The 15,347-nt window shown below is 43.0% G+C and overlaps 1 protein-coding gene across 2 annotated transcripts in view; it reads left to right on the forward strand.

Annotated features, from left to right (window-relative positions):
- MYZAP (myocardial zonula adherens protein) overlaps positions 1 to 15,347 on the forward strand; it is a 93,754-nt gene that overhangs the window by 36,884 nt on the left and 41,523 nt on the right. For both annotated transcript variants that reach the window (XM_003267027.2, XM_030814477.1), the window contains exons 6-10: positions 919 to 1,071; positions 3,656 to 3,781; positions 4,840 to 4,968; positions 9,160 to 9,239; positions 10,907 to 11,012. In XM_003267027.2, the coding sequence (XP_003267075.2) occupies positions 919 to 1,071; positions 3,656 to 3,781; positions 4,840 to 4,968; positions 9,160 to 9,239; positions 10,907 to 11,012 (594 nt within the window). The remainder of the gene's footprint in view (positions 1 to 918; positions 1,072 to 3,655; positions 3,782 to 4,839; positions 4,969 to 9,159; positions 9,240 to 10,906; positions 11,013 to 15,347) is intronic.

A 15,347-nucleotide genomic window follows, 5' to 3' on the forward strand; every position in this document is an offset into this window, starting at 1 on the left:
AGGGATAGCTCTTTTAAGAAAAAGAGGAGGCCGGGCGTGGTGGCTCATGCCTGGAATCCCAGCACTTTGGGAGGCCGAATCAGGTGGATCACAAGGTCAGGAGTTCGAGACCAGCCTGGCCAATATGGTGAAACCCCATCTCCACTAAAAATACAAAAATTAGCCAGGTGTGGTGGCAGGCACCTGTAGTCCCAGCTACCTGGGAGGCTGAGGCAGGAGAATCGCTTGAACCTGGGAGGCGGAGGTTGCAGTGAGCCGAGATCGCGCCACTGCACTCCAGTCTGGGCGACAGAGTGAGGATCTGTCTCAAAAACAACAACAAAAAAGAAAAAGAATAAAAAGAGGAATATTTCTATTCTATAAAGCTCATATTTTGTTTTCTGATTTCATTGTGGCAATTTGGAAAATACAGAAAAAATAAATAAGAAAATAGATATCCATAGCCCTATCACATAGTGAAAACTATCTTTCGGATTTCTTCCTAGTCTTTTCCCCCCAGTGCATAAACATATATTTGAACCAATGCTTATACATATTTTTCAAAATGGGATTGTACTATGTTTACTATTTTTAAATCTGTTTTTTTTCCCATGTGAAATGATGTATTATAACACTTTTCCTTGGAAGGACTTCATTTTAATCCATTTCCATCCATCCTAAGCAGTGGCAAGTGGTGTTGACAGCAGCTATGGGATGGTATGGGAGAGGCTTTCAGTCCCACCAAGCTACAGGGGCAGACCTCTTGGCCACCATGGGAGACCCGCAGTCCCTCATAACACAGGGTCCCAGACTGGCAGCTGCTGTAGCCTAGGACAGCTACCCCAGTGGTTAATGATAAGGGGATGCCCCAGCGCATGGCGCAGCCCATGTGTTTTCACGCCACCCGATCTGGTTTTGTTTTTATTTTTATCCTCACAGAAAACCCTTGTGGATGTGACTTTGGAAAACAGCAACATTAAGGATCAAATCAGAAATCTGCAGCAGACGTATGAAGCATCCATGGACAAGCTGAGGGAAAAGCAGAGGCAGTTGGAGGTAGCACAAGTTGAAAACCAGCTGCTGAAAATGAAGGTGGAGTATGAAAGCCTAGATTTATTTTCTATGAACCTTTCTCCGCTTCACTTCTCCCTTTTCTCTTCCCATCTTCAACCTTTCCATTTCCTTTTCTCCATTCTCTTCTTCATTGGATTTTTTTTTTTTTTTTTTGAGACAGAGTTTCGCTCTGTCACCCAGGCTGGAGTGCAGTGGCGCAATCATGGCTCACTGCAACCTCCACCTCCCGGGTTCAAGCAGTTCTTGTGTCTCAGCCTCCTGAGTAGCTGGAATTACAGGCATGTGACACCATACCCAGCTAATTTTTGCATTTTTAATACAGAAGGGGTTTCACCATGTTGGCCAGGCTGGTCTCGAACTCCTGACCTCAGGTGATCCACCTGCCTTGGCCTCCCAAAGTGCTGGGATTATAGGCATGAGCCACCATGCTCGGCCCAGATTGGGGCTGCTCCATAAATGCCCCTATTGGGCATGCCTTTCTTGGCTTCCGGTGGCCTCAAGGGCTCTTTAGACACTCACTGTGGTGCTGTTGTTATGTTACTGAGAAGACGCTTGGGATGCCCACAGATCTGGGATGTCAGAAGCCTTGGAGATCTCTCTCTTCACTGTATAGATTTTCTTTGAGGTCTCAAGGCCTTTCTGTTTGGCTTGACAATAAAGAGCTGAGGGGCACACAATTAGCTGGTACTTGGGCTGTACCCCAAGTACAATTTTCTCAAGAAGAAAATTGGTGGGTGACTAGGGGCACTGGGGAATGTCCCATTTGGCCCCCTAGGCTGGGAGCATTCCTTAGCTGGACTTCTAATGCCCTAGAGGCATTAGTGGCCCTCCCAAATTTAAACCCTGGATAGACTTCTTACCTGGTGACAGGAGCAGATCCATGAATGGCTCCTGGAGGGCACTTAATAAATTGTATCTTGGATGAATTCCTTTTTATGTAAGTCTGTGGTTTGAAAATTTTGCTCTGCAGAGACTTAGGCTATCTTATGGGTAGCGTATCCACATAGTTTATTGCTCAAAGCAGAATATGTGAGGGAGTGAAAGTTCGTACCATTGGTAATTTAGTTAGGGAGACAAACTGGGAAGTGTGGGCCCCTTCACAGGGGTGGGCTGGGTGGGGAGGAGGGGCTGCCAGTCCGCCGCCCAGTCTCTGTATTGCCGCCCTGGGGATCTGCTGCCAGTTCACCTGACCTGCCACAGACATGGAACAGATCATCTCCTCTCTATGTTCACTTCTAATAGGGCAGTTCTTCTTTTCTATATATTGCCTTTCTCAGTAAGAGTTACTTTGGGGGTGAAAAAAGTTTATATTACTAAAAAAGCCTGAAATTGCTGATTTAAGTATTTTTTTTCAGCTTAGGGGATTTATTCAATCATTCATTCCACAAATATTTATTGAGTGTCCACTCTATGTGAGTGTCCTGTTCAGTCGTTTTGGTTCCAGAGGTGGCCTGTCACCAGGCATCTGGGGACATCATTAGGCTGCTTGGCAATCTGGCTGCTTCCCTGGAGTCCAGGGCCTTAACTCCAGCCCACAGTTGCCTGTTTAAGAGACTGATGCTTGTTTTCATCTTGACAGTGGAGTTAAACAGATTTTTCCTACTCTCATATTTTACTCCCCAAATTGAAAAAAAAAAAAAAAAGCTTCAGGAACTCAGGGTATGTTACATGACCTGGATGCAGAGTGAATGGGCCTCCAGGGACAGAGCCCTTCCAGCAAGCTGTGCGTGCACTGCAAATGGAGCTCACAGCACACAGGGTCTCTCTCAGCTGGTCATAAGCTCTGCTCAGGATTTTCCACTTTGGGACTTCATGGTGCCAACACTTGCCCACTGATGAGAAGGGAGAAGTCAAGGGTGTCAAGAGAGACCTGTCACATCTTGGAAATAAACATCATGTAACCTATTGAGTTTGAAGAATGCCTCCCTTTTCCAGAGTTTAGGTATGCAGCAAACTCAGCTCTCTGCAATAGGCAATAACCTGGAAGGAGGGGATGACCGCAAACCTTCTGCAGCATAAAATCAATAGCAGGAAGTCTGTGTGTGAGGACGTGGCCTGGCAAACAGGAAGCACCAGCCACCACCAACCTAAGCCCTGCCCACCTGCAACTCCACTGACTTTTTCTCACCTCCTAAGCCACGCCTGCTTCAGCACTAGGGGTGCCAGCTTAGTGTTCCCCACGCTAGGTTGGAATGTTTCCAAAAGCAACGTTTAGGAAAGGACAAACGTGTGGAAAGGGTGAGTCCAGATTTCTCCTTTGAGCTTAGCTGGTCTTACCTAGAAATTGCCTTGGCCAATGCAACTGATGAGATTGCTTAGAGAAATAAGTTTCTACCTTTTGAAAAAGTCACTCATGTGGAACATACCTTTGTCCTGAGAATGCCCCCAAAATTCATGTGAAATGCCACTTTTTATTTTTCTGTGGCTCTGCTCACCTCTCTTCCTCCCTTTCCCTGTTAGGTCCTGCTGCGTCTCTCTGCTGCAGAACCCAGTGGATGGGCTCACTGCCTCTGTGAGTCCCCACATGAAATGCACAGACTGGAAGCTGCCAATTCTCCTGGGCCCTGCAAAAGCTGTCATTCTGAAATGAGTCTCTTTGTAGGTGGAATCGTCCCAAGAAGCCAATGCTGAGGTGATGCGAGAGATGACCAAGAAGCTGTACAGCCAGTATGAAGAGAAGCTGCAGGAAGAACAGAGGAAGCACAGTGCCGAGAAGGAGGCTCTTCTGGTGTGTGTGTTGTAGCTGCCGATGTTAACTAACAGGGAGTTGTTGGTTCATTATTATTGGTGATGTTTACGTAGTAGTGTTTATTCTTAGAGGTGGGTTAGTGGACTCGGCCGTGGGTAAGGGATCAAGGAATTATTCTTCTGCTCATTCACTCCCCTCCCCTCTTCCCCTCTTCCCCTCTGCCTTTATTCATCCCTGTCCCTGCTCAGAATAGCCCCTTGTCTCTGTCTCTAAATACACACCTTTTTCTAGCTCATCTGACAATTTGCCAGCATCTAAGCAAACCCTGGGCTTGCCCACAGCTGTGCCCTCCCTCCCTCCATTTGCTTCTCTCTACCTGAAATTTCCTCCTTCCCTGTCCTTGCTCTTGCCTAAGCTCCCTAAAAACCTTAAATGCCACCCTCTCCATGCATGCAGTTTCTCCCGGTCATGGAGCCAAAAGTATTAGCTGTCCTTAGGAAGCTCACTCTCTCTCTGCTTTTACTGTGGAATTCTTTTATACCTGCCATTAGAGTGGGGCTGTGCATCTCACATCTTGTCTTTTCCAGGAGATTATAAGTTCCTGAAGGCAGGGACTCCATGTCTGGTTCATCTGTGTCCTTAGAGGCTTAATACATGTTCTGATGATTGACAAGATTTTTTTATTAGTAATGAGCTGATGCATTGCATTATGGGAGAAGGATCTGAGAATTCTGCATTCAATTCCAGATCTGGTTCTAATTCCCTTAACACTTCTGGTTAATACAATGACATTCTGAGCACCTACTCAATGTTATCAAACATTTGTAGGCCTCTTTTACACCTTTTGGCTATAAAAACTCAAGGGAAAAAATAGAAAAAAAAGTAGTGAGGCCCATTAACCAGCCACACGATATATCTTTATTCATAGGTGAGAACCAGAACCATGAGGTTGAGTTCATGATCTGTGAGACACTTTCAGGTTCCAAGGTCATGTTTTAAAGAGAAATCATGATCTAGCAAGGCCAGAGCTGCTTGGATCCCGGTGAGTAGCCTCGGTACTCCATGCCTGTACTTACGAGAGTATATTTCTTTTGCAGGAAGAAACCAATAGTTTTCTGAAAGCAATTGAAGAAGCCAATAAAAAGATGCAAGCGGCAGAGATCAGCCTAGAGGAGAAAGACCAGAGGATCGGGGAGCTGGACAGGCTGATTGAGCGCATGGAAAAGGTAGGACACAGCGTTGGGCCTATTGCCCACTTGCCCAAACTTTTCCCTGCAGGTCCATCTGAGATACGAGAAGCCCTGGATATGGATTCCTCTCACCTCCCAAATTTGTGATTAAAAAAAAAAAAAGACAAAGCTATAAAATAAAGTATAAGAAAGTCCAACAAAGTTCTCATTTTTCCCATGGTAACTATTTTAATGCTTTTAAAAATATTACTTGTGAGATTCTTTAGAAAAATTAATATTTTAGCAGCCTGGCTTTGCTGGTGCCCCAGGCATAAGCTTAGTTTATCCACTGAATTATCAAGCCCTATTTAGGTGTTACATCAACACAACAACCCTGTTGTTTCTGGGGCTTGTGTCTCAAGGGTTGGCTTTTCCTTGACACGCTGGGGACTTGAGGGAGTGGGGAGGCCCCATTTCTCTAGGTGTCGTAAGCAGGCTGATGAGTGGGGTGGGGGGACCTGAGGAAGGCGGGAGCTCAGCTAGGATAATGAAGCCTGTCTAGAGAAAGAGAAGAAGCCAGGAATTAAGTAGGAAGTGGAGGAAAGGGAGGAAGTGGTGGGAGAAACGAAAGAGGAAAGGAAGGAAGAGAAGGAAGAGAAAGGATGGGTGACCTTTAGCAGGTGACGGCTGACTTCTGGACCCAGGAGTTCAGGGCCAAGGCTGTGGCTGATTTCTGGTGGCTCCCTGGCTGCATATGAGTTTGCAGAGAGCAGTGACCTGCCAAGACCCTGACATTATTAGCACCCTGTGACTCATTCGGGATGCCGAGAATCTCCAATCTGATGATGGAGGCAGAGGAGGGACAGTGAGAGCAAGGTCACTATCAGGCTTCATGCGATGCTTAGAAGAGGTTGCTTTACCTCAGGTGTTTGCAGCATAAGCCCCTCTACTGTCCCCTCACAAGGTGAGGTGTCACCACTATGGGAACTGCATTAAATTCAGTTCTCTGGAGCTTCAGAGCTCACTGGGTGCTTCTTTTTAGCTTTTTAGCTTTTTAATTGGGAGAGACTTGGGCAAACTAAAGAGTCAATTACAATCTCACTTCTACTCCCTGGGAAAACAGAATTCCATCTTTTATTGAAGAGTAGATGATTGGCTTAGTCAGGACTAACATTAGTATTGACCAGAGCGGGTGGTGGTGAAGTTTGGGCAACAAGGGGGCTTTCTAGAATTGGGTGAACTAGTTCGAAACCAGCCTGGCCAACATGGTGAAACCCCATCTCTGCTAAAAATATAAAAAATTAGCCTGGTGTGGTGGCTTGCCTGTAATCCCAGCTACTCAAGAGGCTGAGGCAGTAGAATTGCTTGAACCTGAGAGGTGGAGGTTGCAGTGAGCCAAGATCGTGCCATTGCACTTCAGCCTGGGCAACAAGAGTGAAACTCCATCTCAAAAAAAAAAAAAAAAAAAAAAAAGAACTTGGGTGAGCTTCCTCCCACATTACTGACCTCCTATAACAGCAGAAGATGCCAGTTAACTCAGATGCTGTCTCTCTGGGCGGCAGGTTTTCCTGCAGCATAAAGAAGCAAGGTGAGCAGGCAGCATAGCGGGGTGGTCTGGGGAGACGCCATCATACAGAGAGACCACAGGTGGTGATTACGAACATAGGCTTTAGAATCAGACAGCCTGGGGGTTTGAATCTTGTGTCTCTTTCTAGTTTTTTTGCAGTTACTTGATTTTTCCAAACTCAGTCTCCACTTCTATAAAATGCTGATAATGGTAACTTCTTATTCTTAGGGCTTTTGTGGGCAATAAATGAGAAAAATCCACGCCAAGTGCTAAGCATGGTTCCTCGTTTATAGTAAGGGTTCAATCATTTGTGGCTATGATTTTTACTTTGTTACGAGGTTGCCTAGGTGTCTGCCCTCAGAGTCAGGTTGTCTTTAGCTCAACCCATTTTATGCTTATCTTCATTGTACTCTTGAGGTTCTGAAAGTTTCTTGTCGTTCACAACTGATTTTCATATGGAACCCTCATGTGGGGTGAACAGGTAGAGCCAGGAAGCTGGTAAGGCCAGCCCTCCCTGCCAGCATTTAGGAAACACAAAACCTTCCCCAAGTGGTGTTGGCTTCTTCTTTAGTGATTGGAAATTTATTGTCCTTTCTCTAAATCTTCCTTTCCATTTAGGCCAGAGAAATGCTCTATTTATTGAACTGAGATTAGATAGGCCAATTTACGCTGTTTCCTTTTCAGGGATAAATCTTTGAGAGCAGGAATCTGGCCAAATCCCTGTCTCACACTACGTGAACGGCATGTCCCTAGGCAGGGCTGTGGCAGTGTACGTATCCTGCTGTCAGTTTTGGATTTTGCTCAAGGACAAACCATGTGCTTTTGAATGGCTTCTCTGCCGTATATCTTAGTTTACTGTTTCTCTTGTTGGGCATTGTATTTCAAACACCTTTTTTTTCTGATCAGTAAAAATCTTTGAAGGAGTGTTCTCTACCAGGCACCCTTCTGGGGAACAGAAAATAGTCTATACCTTAATCTGGGCAGTGGTTTCACAGGTGTTTACAAATGTAAGAATAATTGTGCAGTGTGCACTTAAGATTTATTGAACCTCAATTTAAAACAAATTTTAAAAGTGTGCTGTAAGTTAGAACTTGCTCTACTTTATGACAGCCTTTTTCTTTCTTTCTTTCTTTTTTTTTTTTTGGAGGGAGGCATTCACTTGTGAAAGCTTTTATCACTGTTATTTCAGGGCTTAATGTAAAACTTCCAACCACATAGGGGCAGGAGGAATGTTCTGCTCAGGCCAGGCCATAAGAATGTGCATTTGCTGTAGAGATTTAAAAACAGTAACAAAACCCCAGTCAAAGTTGATCTACCTTTGTTATTTAAAATATTTCAGAGATAATATATTCTTCCTGCTCAAGGTGGACTGCTTCCCCACCCCTTTGGCCTACCTCTTGATATACCACTGCTTACAGCTTCAGAAGTTGTGGCAGTTAAATTTTCAAAGATTTGCTTTTAATAATTTGGTAGAAAAGAGGTTTGGAATCTATGTAGCTAGTAAGAGTTTGCTGGGTGGAATTTCTGAACATAAAGATGAGGAACATTAGTTCTTAGAGAAGGACCTAAAGTAAAATAATCTCCCAGTTAGTGAGTGGGATTTGATAAACTTCCATTTTAAGGAAATTTGTTAACGCTAACATCTGTAATGTATTTTTAGTGCAATTTCAGTTATGACGGGAACCATGTTTTTATGAACATTTTTCAGCTTTGTCCAAAGAAATGATTCCAGACTCCTTTTTTGGGCAAACCTCTAAATATACATATATATAGCAAAGTGTACAAAGTGCACAGCTTGGTGCACGTATGTTTCCTATTGCTACCATAGCAAATTTCCACAAGGTTAGTGGCTTAAAACAACACAAATATATTATGTTACATTCCTGGAGGTCAGAAGTCCTAAAATCCCGGTGTTGGCAGAGCTGGATTCCTTTTGGAAGCTCTAGAAGGGAATGCACTTCCCTGCCTTCTCTAACTTCTGGAGGCCACCTGTACTCCTCAGCTTGTGGCCCCCTCCTGCAGCTTCAGAGGCAGTAGCAGAGCATCTTCCAGGCTCCTTCCCTCTGATTCTAACCCTGCTGCCTCCTCCTTAGAAGGGCCCAACTGGATAACCCAGGATCTCCCCATTTTAAGATCCTTAACTTAATCACATCTGCAGAGTTCCTTTCTCCATGTAAGATAACACATAGGATTCAGGAATCAGGACATGGACATCTTTGGAGGGCCATTTTTCTGATCACAACATATTTTTACAAGTGAATACACCTGTGTAAACACCACAGGTTAGAATATAGGATATTGCCAGAATTCCAGAGCCTCTTTTCTTGATGATTCAGAAAATAATAAAGAATTTTGCAGTATCACAAGCCACCAATTTAAAGTATTGATTATCATTATTTGGAGCTATAAATTTTCACTGTGCCTGGGCTGATGGAATACTTTGGAAAATGAATCTCGAATGGTTTTATTTGGGATGTTTGTCTCTGACCCATAAATAGATCTATAAATACACAACAACAGACTTGGCAGTTTTGAGCCTTGTTTGGACTTTGCTGAGCAAGTGTGTAAAACCTAGGGGCTGTCATGTAGACTTGGACTCCTTAGTGCTAGAATTGCTAAATAGACATTCTCTGTCGAACTTGGGATCCATTGATTAAAATATCAGTTTCTGTTTGTTTTAGGAACGTCATCAACTGCAACTTCAACTCCTAGAACATGAAACAGAAATGTCTGGGGAGTTAACTGATTCTGACAAGGAAAGGTGAGATGTAATGCCTTTGGTCTTGTAATGGATTTAGGTTGTGGACACGCTGTGTTTTTATGACCTCATTTGACCCTTGCATTTTCATTTGTGTGGTTGTCCCTTATTACAGACTTAAGCATACATAACATTGGGCTGAGAGTTTCCAATATGGAACAAGTTTCTTTGGAAGCCTCCAGCCACATCTTGCAGATCATGGCTGGTTGTTAGTGTAGTGGAACACATCAAATACTTTCACAAGTGCAAAAGTTCAGTCTATTAATGTTCTCCATCGCCTTGAACTCCACAGGATACACCTTGTTGATGAGAAAACTCATCAACTGTGACTAATACCATTTGCTTTGGAAACCAGTTTTAAAACATCTTTCTTTGTTTCCAAACTTTGCTTAGTAAAACCTTGCATTATCCTATGGCAGTGAGTATATAAAGCCCTACATGAAAAACACGGAATAGTACGCTGTCTCTTCTAGAAATCAAAATGCAGAGAGGCCATTCAGGGGTCTCTAGTGAAGGAAAACAAGGTTGAGATGATTTGAATGTTTTGGGCAAGTGACTTAACCTCCCTGAGTCATGCTTGTGCCACATGGAAATTCATCTTTAAACGGTGGAGATGGGTATGACGGTGATAACAGTGCCCATCTCACTAGGTTGCTATTGTTAAGAGAACTGTTGGGCTTGCTGCCTGCCAAATAGTATGTGCTGAAAAAATACCCATTTTTCCTTCCTCATTTGCAATTTCAGAGTTTTCAAAGTTATAGGAGGCTTGCTAGTCATTAACATAGTGCTGAGGCAGAGATGGGGCACGGGAACTAGACCACCAGACCTTTCCTCTGGTGCCCAGCCCCAGCGGCCCCAGAGAACTGAAGAGTCCAAGCAATGTTGGAGAATAAGTTGTGCTGTTGTAAAACAAAAGTATGAAATGTTTTGTGATGTGGCTTGCTCTGTTTGGATGTAGAGAAGGTCTTTCAGCTTGTCCCACATTTGCCAAAAATAAAGGATATGGAGAGCAACAGTGATTCTAGACTTTTCGGTACCCTGCCATTGATTTCAGATATTTTATTGTGTTGCTGGACCCCTTCTTCCCCGTACCCCCATCAAAGTAATTTACTGGATGTTCCAATATGTTACTAACCCCCCAAAACAGAGAGCTTCTCAGATCTGTAAATGGTGCAAAAAAATTATCTCTCAGTCCCTGGAAAATAATCATCCTTATATGGGATAAAACTTGCAAATGGGAACTTGAAAAATAGTCCTGTGCTCCTCTGGTGTGGTAGTTTGTTAGTAATCACACTACTTTGTGTGGTCATCACATAAAGTAAGAAGAATGGATCTTAGGGTTTGATTTCTTGTTCTTGGCAGTATTTTTAAATTTTTTTTAAATTTACAGTTTTTTTTTTTTTTTACCAAACCTTCCCCAAAAGATACATGTTTTCTATTTTTATTTATTTATTTTTGTGGAGATGGGGGTCTCGGCATGTTGCCCAGGCTGGTCTCAAACTCCTGGCCTCAAGCAGTCCTCCTGCCTCGGCCTCTTGAAGTGTTGGGATTACAGGCATGAGCCGCCATGCCTGGCCTTCTTGGCAATGTTCTTTAAAGCTGTGACTGTTGCTACTGCTGTTGCTGCTTTGGTTTAGGACTCATTTGCTTTTTTCTCCTATTTGTGTTAGGTATCAGCAGTTGGAGGAGGCATCAGCCAGCCTCCGTGAGCGGATCAGACACCTAGATGACATGGTGCATTGCCAGCAGAAGAAAGTCAAGCAGATGGTCGAGGAGGTAAGCATCTGCAAAAGGTCACAGGCCTGGGATTGCTTCCTGTGGTGGGGAAGCATCCCCAGAACAAGTCTGCCTTGCCTTTCCATTTCCTGTGGCTCACAAGCCGAGGTGCTCAGGCCACTGCCATCTAGGCCCAGAGTGGGATTTCCCCACATGTGCCCCATGGACTGATGACGATGATGCCCCTAAAAGAGGGGTTTCCTCAGGTCAAAGGGTTACAGTTAAGAAAGCTGGAAAGTACAGTTCATAAGCTCACCCACTGTGAAAGGACAGTGATAGCCTGAGTGGGTACCCACAGCTCAGGGGGACCCAAGGGGGTGATGGGAAGGGTGAACTTAGCCCAGGTCCCTGCACTGCCTCCACAGCCGTCTGTCTGTCTCTCTCGGCTACCATTCTTGTCCTTTATCCTTTTCTGGGTTTGTCTTTCATTCCCTTTCCTTGTCTGTTTCTCTCTTTTTTTCTCCCTCCTTCCTCATTCTCTTCTCCCAGTCCTGTTTCTTCTTCCTTTTCCTTTGCCACCATCCTTTCTCTCCTAACTGTCTCTGTAACAGGAAACCAAGCTATACATTTACTGTATGGGCATAGTTTACTATTCTTTTCTAAATGAAAAAACGGGTAAGTTGAACATTTCTATTTCTCTAAGAGGAACAAATTTTTTTTTAATTTGTGTCAATATAATCCGCCTCTCTTGTGGTGATGTTCCAAAGAAGAAAGTCCGTGCTCTGTAAAGCTAATCACATATTATTGTAGTTTTCTTCTTGCTCAATTAAAAAAACCCGATGGAAAAATCTGATAGAAAAAGAGCAGTTAGTACTAACAGGGTTATAAGAATTCCCTTGAGTCTAATTCTCTAACTTGCAAAGAAAAGAAAAGGTTTCAATTTAATTAAACATTTGGTTGGCAGTGGAAAAATGAAAAAACATTTTCCTTATATTACTTATATTAAAGTACTACTTTAAAAAGTTATGTTTTATTAATGAATTATTAAAATTAAAAGCATATCTACTTCTAATAAATAATTCATGTACATGACAGACAAATGGAAGATTTAAAATGTATCTATTTTATTAGTCTCTAAGATATTGGGGATATTAATGTTGTGGGGTTAAGATCAGAGAATTGTGAGTATGGGAAGGGACATCTTATTTATTGTGTGTAGGATAAACATATACATTAGATAAAAGTTTGTCCGCAAACGAGAAGTGCAGTTATACTGTGTTGAATCATGTACATCTTATATTGGTTCACACACAAGTTTCTGGGGAGCAGTGGAATAGCAGAGGAAGCCATGCACACACCTTTGCAATCCTTTCGTGCATCCAGGCAGGAGCACTGCCCATGACAGTAATGGGGAGGGAGATCCTGCCCTATCGTCAACACTAGGTAGATGCCAGGAGTGTGTTTTCCAAGGAAAAGCATCACTTTGCCACAATTAGCATCTCAGTGAGCCTTGGCTGTTGGGGCATAGTTTTCCTGCTTTTGAATTTCACACCCACGAAGTCTGGGGCAAGGGCATCCCTTATTTTCCCCCATGTGAGTCTCTTAACTGTGAGCACTACATTTCTCTCACCTCACCACAGGGGGGTGTCTGTGTCATTCTTGTATCTAATCATTAGGGAACTATTGAATAAAACCTCATACTGGTTGGCTTCTGATTCATTTAAACCCTTACCTGTAAGAGGTTAAGGCTGTACCAGAATCAGAGACATTGTTTTTTTAGAAGACACTTTCAAAGAAGTTTAGAATTCTCTGTTTCCTAACTTACTTCCAGAATATAACAAACATACCAATTTGAAGGGAGTGAAGGAGTACACATACATACACACACACATACATATGTGCATACATATATACATATGTGTATACATATGTATATGTGTGTGTGTAGGGATGCATATAAAGATCACTGTCCATGCTTTGCTTTTTTCTACCTGTGATTTCATATCTTCCAGATAAGCTTCTCTAAGCTTTGATGTGGTCTGTGGTCTGGAAGGCCCAGTCATTGGAAAGAAATCACCAGCTAAAATTTAGGATGCCATCAGAGTTAGCACCCCATAGGGGCTGGCTGGGTTTCAACAGTGAATGTAGACCACCACCACCACCACCACCAACAACAAATAGAGAGAGAGACACTTTTTATTCCTAATAATTTTTACTGCCTGATTTAGAAAGTTTGTGTTTGCCCAGCATACTACATTAACTTACATAAGAAAAGAATAGCTTAAAATCTCAATTGCCATAGCCATTTATGTGAATATATTTTTTTAAAAGTTAGAAACATGGTCAAGGGGCATGGACAGATGAGCACATTCAGAAGAACAAGACCACATTGGAAAGGAGTTGAGAACCTGAATAATTCAGGGAACTGGGGAAGTCATGCCCAAGGAGAGATGGGAGCTGAACTCACATCTTAGAAAACATGAGGGAATATGTCTTTATTTTGTACTGTGAAGCAAGGCCAGGCCAGAACCACTGGGTGACACTTTCAAAGTGTCACTTTCAAAGGCAAATTGCAGCTCTTCATTCAAAACAAAACATTTCTAATACTGGCTGCACTGGTAAGGCATTTAGCCCTTCATCATGGGTACATTCTTTACAAAGTAAGAAGTTGATTTAGAAGTTCTCTAGTGTTCCTCCTCAAATTCTGTGTTCTGTAACCTTAAAGACTGTGTGGAGGAAGTCTGGTGACTTCAGTGAACTGTTCATCATATAAAGAATTCTCTATTGTTTACTATGCTGTGCCTGTTTTTGTGAGCTCAGCCTTATCATTATGTTGCATAATGAGCAAAATCAGCAAAGTCATAACTAAATCACTTCAGATCACTTGGAGCAAATTTTGAAAAATCCCGACTACTGAACTGGCCACTTCTGAAATGAATCTTGAACTCTGACTCTAGAAGAGAAGTATGTTTTCATCTGTGAACTCTGGCTCCCCAGGCATATAGGCAGCCTTTAAGTGTAGCAGATATTAGGGACCCTTTTTCTTCCCTCACATGGGTCTGGAAGCTCGTCTTCATCATAGCCTCACTTTCACCATGGATGGGAGTCTCGTCTCCATCCATTGTTGGTATCATATTGGCCATAATGTCCATGAGGAAGCTTAGTTTTTTTAAATGATGAGCTTCTTTTGTTTAGCTCAAAATATCCAGGTATTACTACTGAGATCCTTGGGAATCCTAAAATGTTAAGCAACATGTTTCTTCTCACCTTAGTGGAGTATCATTCTATCATGGTAATAATAAATAATAAAATAACAAATAATAAAAAGTAACTGGCCCAAGTTTTGTCATCCTTAGCTTAATAATGACTTGATTTCCATGGTGGGAGACAGTAGGACTTGTACTATGCAAGAAGGGCTCATGGTGGGGTGAGCCCTTTTGAAATGAAGGATTAGTACCTATCTTACGTGGTCAAGTTCATTGAGAAAAGACAACACAAAACGTCTTCTGTGAAATATGGGACCAAGTACCTCTCACTAGGCTAGGTCTTTCTTCTGAATTAAGTCTCCTGTTATGGATGTCAGGGGGTTGGGTATCTCCCCCATCACTAGTTCTTCCAGCTGATTCTGGCTTTGATAAAAATGAAAAAACAAAGCCAAAAAAGCCCCACGTGTGCCTCTTATAGCCAGAAAATACAGAAAAATGCCAAGGGATTGGAAATAAAAAGCCCTCAAGGGGAAATTCATTCATTCATCCATTCAGCAGATACCCACCAGCACCTGCTTCATGCTGGGGCTGGGTACACAGTGGGGAGTCATGCAGACATGGGCCCTGCTGGCACGGATCTTACCCACTGGTGTCACCCGAGTTCCAGGGTAGTCTTGCCTTTGGCCTTTATTGTCCTGTTGAAAAGCTTTGTTGGGATTGGTCTTTGGTCCTGAATCAAGCTGCATTCTTTAGATTGCCAGGAAAGGCACTGGGAGAGCTGGGAGGAGTGTAAAAAGTAAGAGAGCATCCTGAGGCCCCCACAGTGCCCCTCTGCTTACACATCTTTGAGTGTGACTTCTTCAGTCCACAGAGTCATTCACACCCTCTTTACCTGCTCTCACCATGGCTCACCTGCTGCCAACCAAAGCAGCTCTCCTGCCAAGGGGAAAGTGATCTGAAGGAAAAAATAAATTATTTGCCTTCCAAGAGGGTGGGTTTACATTTTTGCCAATGGGCAGGGATATTGTTCAGCTGAATAAACAGTAATTTCTTAAGAGGTTTTTTTTTTTTTTTTTTTTTTTTTTTTTAGCTATTTCCCAGTGCAGCCATTAGGCATCCTTTCATTTTATCATGTCTTTCTTTTGATTTCCCTTTGCCATTTGTGATATAGGAAATGTTTCTTCCAACA

The sequence above is a fragment of the Nomascus leucogenys genome, chromosome 6 (genome assembly GCF_006542625.1).
Source record: "Nomascus leucogenys isolate Asia chromosome 6, Asia_NLE_v1, whole genome shotgun sequence".
NCBI classification, from domain to species: Eukaryota; Metazoa; Chordata; class Mammalia; order Primates; family Hylobatidae; genus Nomascus; species Nomascus leucogenys.